Source organism: Triturus cristatus, chromosome 2_2, assembly GCF_964204655.1.
Source record: "Triturus cristatus chromosome 2_2, aTriCri1.1, whole genome shotgun sequence".
Taxonomy (NCBI): Eukaryota; Metazoa; Chordata; class Amphibia; order Caudata; family Salamandridae; genus Triturus; species Triturus cristatus.
This window is the reverse complement of record NC_140582.1, coordinates 462,005,783-462,018,168: the sequence shown is the minus strand read 5'-3', so window position 1 is coordinate 462,018,168 and position 12,386 is coordinate 462,005,783. Positions and strand designations below refer to the sequence as shown.

At 48.8% G+C, this 12,386-nt stretch overlaps 1 protein-coding gene across 12 annotated transcripts in view; it reads left to right on the top strand.

Moving 5' to 3' along the window:
* BLTP1 (bridge-like lipid transfer protein family member 1) overlaps window positions 1–12,386 on the top strand; it is a 1,988,102-nt gene that overhangs the window by 1,453,871 nt on the left and 521,845 nt on the right. For all 12 annotated transcript variants that reach the window (XM_085641559.1, XM_085641555.1, XM_085641564.1 and 9 more), the window contains one exon: window positions 588–697. In XM_085641559.1, the coding sequence (XP_085497685.1) occupies window positions 588–697 (110 nt within the window). The remainder of the gene's footprint in view (window positions 1–587; window positions 698–12,386) is intronic.

The following is a 12,386-nucleotide window of genomic DNA, read 5'->3' as shown; positions in this document are numbered from 1 at the left end:
TTTCAAGTTGAAGGATGCAGCTGCCCATGTATTGGTAAAGAAAAATGGAAACGGTCAGGAGCGATTGCAGTGCATGTAAAAGTGTGGTGGGGGCGTTTTTAATTTGTAAATTTAAAAAAGTGCCTAGGCCCACGGTTTTTCTCAGGGGCTATTGCTGCCTGCATCACCAACTGCCCCTGTAATTGCTGCCAAATGGCAGTTGAAATGCTACCTGCTGACATCACACTCCTCAGGTCACTGAAAGCTGTAAGGGCCATCTGGATGTGTTGGTATTATTGTGTGTTTTTAAGGTATATTACATTGCCATTTGCAGATGTGCTGTGCTAAAAAATAAGCAGGAAGCACTACCACGTGGAGGACTGTCATAAATAAGTGCTGGTGTTAAGAATTAAGTGCCGGTGTCCAGCACTGGCACAAATTAAACTCTCTGTAAGGGTTTTGGATATACATTTTAATATGGCTATAAAAATCCATTCTTAGTTTCCAGTGTGAAATAGATGGGTCCACCTTTTGACATTAATGTATGATTGTAGCAACCCTGTGGGATTCTCATTTAACCTATTACCTACTTTGCTGCTCAATCTCAGGCTGCATCTCTGAAGGATAAATGGGGTTTAGGTTACAAACCCAGTTACAGTCGGTCGAAAAGTATTACATCTTCTGGAAGACCTCCTTTGAAAAGGATGGAAAGGGCAAGGTAAGGTTGCTTGTTATAAAATGCATGTAGTTTAAACATATCCAATCTATTTGAGTGGCCTGTGTTTTACAATTTTCTAATAGTTATTCAGCTCCAAAGCTTAGGGTTGAACTCTATTGGTCCAACCCTGCATATTTTTGTGCATGTCTGTTCCATCATGGGGTTTCTTCCCAGACCTATCTAAAATGTGCTAATTAAATTTCCATTTTAGGGCCACAAATGTATCTCGTATGTAAATATAGGTTTTCTCTTGGCTGCTCTTTTGCTCTTTTTGCTGATTCCCACCATCTCCTTAATGTCCATTGATAGCACATTTTTGACAGTTGGTCCCTGAGAACCCTTAGCCCTATTACATGTAGTGTGCACTTATAGGAAGATGTCTCTTTATGTGATATATCAATAACTTGATATACCGTGCACAGAGTCCAGTGGTTCTCTTAAAAGTGGACAGTGCTTTGCTATGCAGTCCCAAAGTGCTCTGTTAGTGGTAGTGTGGTCGAGCAGCCTTAGGATTAACACAGAGGAGTGTAAGACATTTGCAAATACATACAAAGATCAATAAATGACAACACGACTCAAGAAGGAGATCCACACCAATTTACAAAAATAGTCAGTATCTTTATATATGTTTAGGCACCACAGAAAATTAGTTCAGGTAAGTACTGTTTAAAATAGGTTTGAAGTAAACAGCTGTTTGATACTTTCAATCATGATTGAAGCACGTTGTAGCGATGTTAAACTATGGAGAAAACATACACTGCATACAGTTACTTAATGACTTAGGGACCCTTCTCCAGGACTTGAGGTGAGTATGGGGCAAGATCCAAGGCAGCATCAACAGGTCACCTCAGGAGGCACTGGGAAATCCGCGTGCAGAGGTGCATTACATTGTCGGGTGTCCCATTCACTTCAAAAGAGAATTGGTCCTGTCACTAAGCGGCTGCAGGCTTGTACTGGGGGACCAGTCGAGCTGAACCAGCAAGGGGGCTCAACTCGCGATATTCAGGGACGTGGAGGCACCTTCGGTTCTCTTCTCCAGGGCCCAAGGGCGACTGGTTTAGGGTTGTCCTTAGGCATCCGGTTTTTGTCACCTGCAGCGGTTGCGGTTCAGGGGGCCTGCACAAAGAGGATGCAGGCAGCGTTAGGAAGTCCATAGTGGGCAAGTCCAAGGGGGGGCAGTGTCTATGCTGGACTGGCGGACCACGCTGGCACAGTTGGCCCACTTCAACTCGGTCTTGGCACGACGAGTGCAGTGGTGCTTTCCGGTTTTAGGTTTTGCGCAGTCAGGAGGCCTCACAGCTGTTCTTGGGTGCCTGCAGGATGCAGGGGAGCAGCTCAGCTACTCCACGGGAGACTCTTGGTTCTTTTTCGAAGGTAGGTAGTCATCCCAGGCTTTTGTAGTCACAGCTGCAGTACGAGTTGACTTTGGCGCACTTCTCTATGAGGAATGCAGACAGGCTGGCGGGTATGGGTCCAATTCAGCTACTTCTTCTCTGCTTTTGCGGCTCTTAGGTCCTTCTTCTTCTTAGGTCAGAGGAATCTACTTCTCTGGTGTCAGGGGCTCCCCTAAATACTGAATTTAGGGGTGTTAGAGGGAGGCCCAGCTAGTAGGCAATTGGCTACTTACCTCTAGGTTGACTACACCCTCATATGACTACTTCCATTGGGAAGTGGCCATAATCCTGACCCTAGTTGGTTAATTCTCTTCAGGTCAATATGGAGGAATCTGTCGAGTGGGGTCCACATCACCTGCCCCAACCTAGGGGTGGTGCTGGCTGAATGTGGCACCCCTCCTAATCTAACAAATTTTCCCATCTATGCTCTCGCCAAAAGTGTAGCAGGACAGGAGTGTTGGCATCCTCTCCTTTGCAAGAAACCAGAGTCCCATACCAAAGGCGGAGGGACTGCTTTGAAGCTCCCTTGCTTGACAGGCTAATCTGCAGGTCATCTCTTGGGAGAGGGTGGAAGACACCCCCTGCCAGAGCTGGCCTGGTTTCTTGCCTCCCGAGAGTGAGGCCCGAACCCCATCTCGACAAACACATCCTGCAAATACGTCCAGTCCACCGTATCAAAGGCTTTTTCGAAGTCCACGGACAAGAGTGCTAAGTATGGAGTAAGCACATGCCGGTGGGCCAAAGCCAGCTGCAGCCTCCGGAGGCAGTGGCGTATTCCCCGCTGAGGCATGTACCCACATTGGTCTGGATGGACCAGCAGGGTTAGGTAGGGTTTCAAACGTTGAGCCAGAAAGGTGGCAAACAACTTAATTTCAGTGTTGAGGAGGGAGATGGGACGATAGTCCGCACATCTACGGGAAGGGGGCTGGGATTTCGGAAGAACCACAATGGTGGCAATGTCCGTTTCCTGCGGTAAGGAACCTTTCTCCACGGCTTCAATGAATAAGCTGGTCAAGTGGGGCGCCAGCGTGTTTCGGTATGCCGCGTAATACTCCTGGGGAAGGCCATCGGGGCCCGGGGTCTTACCCGAGGAGGTGAGAGTGATTGCTTCATCGATTTCTTTGCGGGAAATGAGGCGATCCAAGTCTTTCTGAGCTGCCATTACTACACCCCACCCCGTTCAAGGAGGGCCGAGAGTGACCGCTCGGGCCTGCGTTGTGTATAGTCTCAGGTAGTAAGCCGCGAAGGTATTAGCCATCGCCAGAGGAGCACAATGGACCGCTCCTTCCTCGTCAGCCACCTCTGGGATAATACGATTTGCCCGTGGGTATGTGGCCAACCTGTGCAGGATTGTGCCATTTTTATCCCCCTACCCGTAGATTCTCGCCACTGAAGACCTCCAAAGGAGCTTTGCCGCGTCTAGGGAGAACTGTCTAATGTCACCCCGAAGGTGGGCAAGTTGCCGGGCTTGGGCGGCATCCTCTGATGTGGATAGGAGCTGTTCCAAGCGGAGCGCCTGCGCTTCCTTGGATGTTATCTCCTGTAAATGCGCCTGCCTCTGGATCTTTAGCTGCCCCTTAGTGATGCCCCTCATGGTCGCCTACCCTGCCTCCCAAAGGGTGTCCGGGGAGGCTACAGAGCCCTCATTAGTGGTGAAGTATTGTTTAAGCTCCCTCCCCACCACCTTTTTAAAGTCTTTATCTTGGAGGAACCAGGCGTTCATCCTCCATGTTTGGCGAGCCGAAGGAGGGGGAGCCCCTGTGCTGAGGAGTATTGGAGAGTGGTCAGAAATGCCTCTGGGCACAATGCGGACATCTAGAATCGCAGAACAGTCAGGCGCGGGGACAAAGATTGCATCTATGCGCGTTTGTGTGTGGTGAGCCGCGGAGGTATGAGTGAATTGAGTGGTGCGGGGGTGCCATGTGCACCATGCATCGCAAAGTCCCAGGGACTCCGACCAGCTCTGCAGCTGTTTCGCGCGCGCTGTTCGGGTAGCGGACGGAGGATCCGACGTATCAAGGGCCAGTGCCAACTCTGCATTAAAATCACCCGCCACAACCATGTTGCACATGGGCGTATTGTTTAGCAGGGCCGCCGTATGCACCAGTTTGGACGTGAGCATCGAGGGGGGAGCATATACCGACATAAGAGTGAGAGGGGAGCCAGCCAGCGACCCACACACTGTCACCGACGACCCTTGAGGATCGTGGAACACTTGGGAAAGAACAAAAGGCAGGGTGCGTCTCAGGAGGATAGCCACCCCTTGCGAGCCCCTGGAGAAGCCGGAGCACCACACCCTGTCGTAGCCATAGTGGGCCAAGAAGGGGCAGCAGTTACCCAAGAGGTGCGTTTCCTGAAGCATAAGAATATCTATGTGGAGACGCTGCGCATATCTGAGAACCGCCATGCGCTTGTGCCGATCCAACAGGCCATTGACGTTCCACGACAGTACGTGGAAAGACGCCCTGGGCACAGTATCAGTGATCATGGTAGGTGCTGCCTGGCTCGTGACAAGTAGCATAATAGGGGTGTGTAGTTGCGCATGGGGCCTGCACTGACAGGAGCATTTGCATGCTATCAGAGCGTGTCCTGTGCAGCTAATAAGAGTCTGTGCCGTTCCTTGATTGCTGAAACATAAAACCGGGTGCATGTTTGGTTGCTGTGTAAACATTGTTATTATAAAAATAATAAAACCAAGACTAAACACTACAACTTCAGAGGACAACGGTCCCACCTCCCCCTCCCCACCCTACACTTCGAAAATGGAAGCATCTGTCACCCCAACAATGAACTAATGGAACAGAACCAAACTAAAACGCTTGTAAGTAGGGAAGCGTGGAGTACCCCTCCTCATTACAGGATGTTCATAAACGAGATCATCATAGGAAAGAAACATAGACCACACTTAACACAGTCCCCGGCTGCAGAGCCAGGCCCGGCAGGGAGAGACGAGATCAAGCAGGATCCTTCAAGAGCATCGGGCTACGCGAACGGTCAGTATCTGGAAGACCAAAAAGAGAGGGCCGGGGCGAGGCAGCTCCGCACTCCAGGCGGCCCGAGGAGCCAGAGCGCCTCCCGGCAGAAGATTTGCCAGAGAGCATCACTGGCTGCCGGGAGCGGCCCGAGGGGGAGTCAGACCGAGCCCGCCTCTGTCCACGGTGCCTGCGGTGACGGTTGCGCTGCGGCTGGGGGGCGAAAGGTGCGGGCTAGACAGTTCCGCTGCTTCCTCCCCCCCCCCCCTTCCCGGACGAAGACTGGCCGCCAGCCCGCAGAGGGCGCTCTTCAGTTGCCCATGTCCAAGCCTCAGTAGGAGAGTTGAAAAGCAAGGTTTTGTTGGCGAACACCACTCTCAGGCGTGCCGGTTTAACCTCACAAAAGGATCGACGTTGTCCTTGGATCTCACGGGTATAGTTTGGAAAAATCATGATTGCGTGATTCTCATAAAGGAGCCGCTGCTGCTTGTGGGCTTCCGCCAGGATAGAGTTGCGATCTTTGAAGTTGAGAACTCGCATTATGACTGGTCGAGGAGGAGCACCTGGTGGCGGTCTAGAAGTAAGAGACCTATGGGACCGCTCGATCGCAAACCATGGGGAAAGAGAGCCCTCAGGGACCCACGACCGCAACCACGTGTCCAGGAAGTCCGCCGGGCGGCCCTGCTCCGCTCCCTCCGGAAACCCCACGAGGCGGACGCAGTTGCGCCAGCACCTGTTTTCCGCATCCTCCTCGCGGCGGTGTAACTCCTGAGTGTGAGACTGGAGACGGGCCATCTGCCCCTTCAGTTGCTCGACGTCATCTTCTACAGTAGAGATTTGGGTTTCAGTCTCCTTGATCCGGTCACTGGCATTCCGAAGATCCTGCCGGATGAGGGTCATGTCCACCAGCACCTCCGCGATCTTGCCCTCCACTGACATTTGCAAAGCGTGGATTGCCAGCAATATGGTGGACAGATCAGCAGAAGGTGGAGGCTCTTGTTCAGAGGGGCCCCCAGTCGCACCGACATCCGATGTGGTAAAGCAGTCCATCTTGGTTTGCCTTCGCCGACCTGTCGGTTCTCCCCATGGTGATACCCCCTGGAGCTGCCAATTCCAAGCCTCCTCGTCGGGAGGTGGTGGTCCCTTCCAAATAGGACAAAGTCAAGAAGCAGGAGCGGCTAGAGCAAAGGAGAGGCCCCAGCCAAATCCGCCACCGCACAAATCAGCACCCAATGATCAGGATGGGGCAGGAGCAGAGGGGCCAACAGCCAGGCACAGATACTTCAGGGCTAGGGGCCCAGACAATGGCGGAACAACAGCGGAGCAGGGGGCGGGGCACCCCCACACACCAAGTACAGTTCCCAAAACCGGAGGGCGAGCCGGTGGCCCAGCAGACCAAGTCCAGTCCCAGACCCCCCACCTCTCGATCTATGCAGCCGAAGACGTCCCCGGAACCACCCCCAGCCTGGAATCGCTGCTCGCCATGTACCCCCCCCCCCCCCACAGGAGGACTGCGGAATCCGGGGGGACCACGTTCACACTTGCCTGGTCCTGCTTTTCTTTAATTCTGAGGAAGCTTTGTCACTCACTGACTCCGATCTGTTACTCTTCTCTGAAGCAACAGCTACAAGGTCCAGCCTTTTCAGACCATGAGTGCCAGGTGTGCACGAAGAAGCCTCTGGTGATTGTACCTCCATGACAGCACCCCAGCTGTCATCACTCCTTGACACTTGCTCTGCTCTGTAGAAGCTCCCCGCTCCCAGATCGAGGAAGGACCAGGAGGCGGCGAGGCGGACTCGGACGCCGCCGAGAGCCGACAGCGCAGAGATAGAGGGCCTCCTCCAGCGCCCAGACGTGTCCCCCGTAGGCCCCCGGAAGAGTATAGTCAGCGAGTCGCGGTGGAGGGGAACAGGCACGTATCTCCACTGCCAAGGGAGAAGGCTGCGGCAATGTGGGTCGCGGCTTTCGGCTCTCCGGAGCGCCGGGCCTCACCTCCCCGCACCACCAGGAGGGGGGGCACTCGGCAGATAACAGCAACAGGCGCTGCCTGAGGGCCCACGAGCACCCTCCATCAGCCTCCCCGCTGCCCGACACGACAGTCGATGTAACGGCAGCACCGCCGGGGAGGCTGGGGCTCAGATGAAAAGCGCCGTCCCCACTGCAGGCCACCAGGACTCCATGCTGCCAATCCGCCCCCCTCCCTCGCCGGCCGGAGGGGCTAACAGATCTGGTAAAAGGCGTGTGCCCCCACAGGTATGGCGGGTTCCTCAGGCCCTGCAGCAACCGACTGGGCAGATCCCATAGAGAGCAGCCCGGGGCACAGTCAGGATGCGGGAGCCGCCATCTCGGCCGCGAGGCAGTGCCGGCCAGAGCGTCGCGGCAGAAGAATGAATCTCGGGGCACTGCACTTCCAAATCGCAGCCGCCGGTGCAGTGGAGGGTTAGCAGCAGTTTGTCGCTTCTGATGACTCGCTCACGGTAAGGATTGCGGGCGGATGGCGGAGGGGTCCAAGAGCACTCTTACAGTGCGTCCACCATCTTGGCTCCGCAAGCCACGCCCTCTTACTAGGGGCTTAAAGAGGGTGCTAAAGGTTTTGCCAATTAGGGGGAACAGTTGGACAGTTCTTGGATGGAGCTCTGGCTAGCAGGGACCCAGTGCGCTTTCAGTTGAAATCACATCATGTACCAGGCAAAAAGTGGGGGGTGACCATGTCAAAAAGGGCACTTCCCTATAGCACACCTTTCCTCTCTGCTGCGGTGTAGCCTTATCTGGGTGTGCTGGTGCTGACAAATACAATACACCTTATTACAGTCAACGCACTACATTGCAGGCTCGAACATGTTGCTGCAGTGTAAACCGTGCCCGAGCGAAAGGTAGACTGGCTCTTTTCAGCCACTGGTATGCCTTTTACTTCAGCCCAAAACTACAATTTCCATTTGAAGGGGGGCAAGGATACCTGGTGCATGGTCGTGTTAACCCCTTCTCCCCTTTCAAGAGCTGCTTTCAGGAAGCACACTGATTGCACAACACCGTATGTGGCGTACTATTAATGCTCCTTGTAATTGGCTCTTTGCTCTTACATCTGCAATGTGGCATAGGTGCAATGATAAAGGGTTCCCTCATTTGCATTGGATCAAGCCCCCATGTAAATGAAGTGCAGGATCGGTCACTTTGCCAGGATTTCCTTGTATATCCATCCATCAGACGTCCACCTAACCAGGGTATTGCTCTCTAGTCTATTCTACAGGTGAGGAATCTGCAGGTAGAAGTATCCATCAGAACAAAAAGTTACTGCGGTAACGATCTTTCTGATAGACACTATATCTGCCTGCTAATTCCTTACTGTCATGCTACCTCCCCTTTAGATGGATTGTTGTAGGGAAAGTTAAAAAGGCACCAAATCATGTTTTGATACTGCATTACTTTACTTAAGTCAGTTGGTTCGCTCGCCTCAAAGGTGGCAGGAAAATATATCGAAACTGACATCATTGCGCTGGGGTGGGTGCTATGTGGCTTCGATGACGTCATCTCACTCTACTTCCGGCGTTGACACAAAGGCAGCATCCCCTTCATTTTTTAATATGGCATGTGTATGATGAACAAGATTATACTCCACACAATTACACATCCATAGTAAGAGTATCTTATAACATATTGTATTCATCTGTTACTTTTCCTGTTACATTGTTTATGCATCTCTAGGACAGAACCTTTATTTTCTTCGCAGTCTCCTTTCCGTAACAATTTGTCTCCAGAGTGACCATCCCTTCAGGTTTCATCGCAACATTAAGAAATCTCTCACTATGGCAATATACTCAATAGGGAGTGATCGGGCCTACTATCAACACTGTCCACCTTAGATGTGTATATTTTAAAGAAGCATAATCTGCCATATAATAGAGTATTCCGAGATTTGATGGGGGAAAGTAAAAGCCATATAAAGGAAAAACACAAGAGAAAAAACGCAGTTGTCATTGTAAAATGAACTTACAACTAATGATAAACTACCAGGGGTCCTCAGTCAACACAAACATCTGCAACAATTTAACCAAGGCTTCTTTGAGGTCGGGGGTACCCAGAGGGGGGAGGGGGATGAAGGGGAGAAAAAGCCAATAAAGCTCACAGCCAACAGGGGATCAACACCCAATGCCTAACCCAACCAACTGAGGCAGCACCCCCTTCCGACAATGTGAGAGCTTAAAAGTTTCTGGATGCAGTCTGATGCCTGAGATAATTCTACAGTTGAGGAATCTGCAGGTAGAGAGAGTATCCACTAGAAAGATGGTTACCACAGGTAAGTAACTTTTTGTACTGGTACACTCTGCCACTGAGGGCTCTACTAAACAAAGTAAGCTGGGAGAAAGTAAGTGTAAAGTTTTTGAACTCCTTGTCAGCTCTTAACTACCCACCCATCTATCTGGCAACAATACGGGAGCTGTCTCCCTTCTGGAAGCAGAATTGAACTAGACTGTAGTATGTTGATTTGAGAATTTTGTTTTCATGTTTCGTTACATGCATTTGGTCACTTTCTTAGATTTCTTTTTGCTATGACCAGTTAGGCAAGCCTTGTTTTTTCCTTAATAGCTAGGTTTAAGTTGACGAAATAGGCACACACTCGTAATTGATGTAAATAAGAGACACTATTGCGAGAGATACAAGATACCCTGTTAACTGTTATAGCAGCAAGTTTCTGAGATTTTACCTTTGTACCTCAAAAGACAAAGCAATCATAATTTGCTAATAGCAAAATCTGCACGTATTAGGTATCCACTTACATCTATAAATTTCCTCTGAACTTCTCGTCTGGACTTCATTTTCAAATGTACCTCTCACTTTCGGCGGAGAGAAGCGTGAGGTGGTGCATTCCAGAGTATGATAGTTTCTACTGCTTGCGTGATGTCTGCTCTCAGCTGGCAGTAATTTGATGAACCGGGTTGTTTAGTGTGCCAGGCACCCTCTGTGGAAATATTCTGCTCTGTGGAACTTTACGGGAGGAGTAGTGCCAGTGATCCGCTCACACAGCCTCGGAGCAGATATCAGCAGTTTGCTTTAGGAAAATAAAATAATGACTATGTTATACCGGGCCTTTCTTTGGTGTGTGGCAAAAGAATTTACAATGTAGTAATACAAGACTTAACCAATTGTGACACAATATTCTTCACCCAATCAGCAGTTCTGCTAATAGATTCGCAGGTAGGCAGTACAAGATGGGTCTAAGCTGCCTCTTTGGTTTAGGCTCCAGGAGATTCACAGACTCTGTAGTGTCCTCATAGTTGTTTGTGTGGCATTGAGACATTTAGTTTGACCCCATTACAGAGTCCGAATAAAGTTCTAGACATAAACATTCAAACTACTTGTTTATTTTTATGCAACTCCTCCTGTAGTCACTTAGTTAGAGGGCTTCCATGACCTTTATAAGAGGAGTACTTTTAATAAGCACCAGAAGGTGCTGTATGTTCAGAAAATTGCCGAAAATTAAGGTGTCATGATCGCTACATATTTTCTTCCTTTGTGGTAACCGTCAGCCTCTGATGCATGATGAATTAAACCGCAAGGCATTTTGCATCGAAGAGCAATCAAAAAATAGAAGCCAGACCGTGTCATAACTGGTTATATTCAGGATATTTTCTATTCCCAACATAAGACAGGCATGTATTCCGTACTTATATTTCTACTGCTAAACATATTTTTGAGACTTGAAAAGTTCAGCATAGTAATCTTTGCTCAGATCCTCAGTGCCATTAAGTGCCAAGATTTCTTAATTTTAGGTAATGTTAATGATACATGTGTCCCCTAACCATCACAGTGTATTTAAAAAAAAAAGTATTGCCTACATGATGTACAACAAGAACCTAATGCCCTTTACAATAGGGGTATAATGGCCTCAAGGCACACACAACCAAGGTCAGCCTCCTTCATGACCAGTGCAACTTCCCTAGACTCACAAGTGATCCATAAGGCCAGTTCACTTGGGGGGGAAGGGCGTCTCCCATTTTCCCTATATGGGGAGTTAAAAAAAAAATGATTGCGGTGGCAATAAAATTACTTGGAGCCTTAGCTTGGTGTTCCGTAAATACAACCCTTTATCATTATCACTTTATGAATTTGTTGAAAATGTTATTAATCATCTTTATGTGGAGCAAGTGAACATCCTCAGTCAAGTAATTTACAGTGATTTTGATTGGTCCAGCAAATCATTAAAGTGGTATTTACCACAAGGGACTGTTGGCATCTGCCACTACTTATCGCTAAAGGCATTATCTCTGTTGAATGTAAAGAGCAAGGTAGTACTCATGCCTTCTAATGTCATAAACATAGTAGAGAAAGCGGACAACATGTTTATGGAGTGCTAACAATCCTACTTCTTTTCTGCTCTAGCCTAAAACATTTTTCAGATTAAAGCAATTCAACTCCATCCCAAACCAATAAGAAGGGAAAACAGTAGCAAGATTAAATCATTCACTCTGCCATATCTCTAAAAGGACGTGTAGAGGCTTTCTCATTCTGGCTGAATACCCTTTCACTGAACCTCTGTGTTGATTCCCTTCATTCTGGCCCTGTGTTTGGTTATTGAAAACTATTACTTTAAAGAAGCTGAAGCTAGCTGTGGACCTGTGAGATCCTCTGATAATTCAGAAAAGGTGTAGCCTTCCATTGATAACGTTTCCTCCCTATCTTCCTCTATTTGCAGTTGCAGCATCTAAATGCACTTGTAATGGAATAGGTTTTAGATTGTTAAACATATTGTTTGGTTAAGATATATAAAATTCATCTTTTATGAAACTCCTCCTATAGTCACTCTGGGAAAGGGCTTCCATGACACTTATAAGGGGTGTTCTTTTATAAAGCACCAAAAGGTGCTGGATTTCAGCATTTACAGAAAATTAGGGTGTCATGACCTCCACATATTTTCTTCCTTCTCAGTGACGCAGCCTCTAATGCATGATAAATGAAACTGACAGGCATTTTGCGTCAAAGAGAATCAGAAATTAGAAGCCAGACAGTGACATAACCGGTTATATTCATGATAAATAATCTTCCCAATATAAGACAGGCATGTATTCACAACTACTACTAAACACATTTTTGTGATGTCAAAAGTTCAGCATAATCATCTTTGGTCAGATCCTAAGTGCTATTAAGGACAAAGATTTTGTTAATTTCAGGCAACATTAATGATGGATACGGCCCCTATCCATCAGAGTGTATTTTTTTAAACGTATTATTGTTTATAAGGCACAAAAAGAACATAATGTTCTTTGCGGTGGGGGTATAAAAGCCTCGAGGCATACACAAGCCAAGTCAGCTTTCTTCATAACGGGT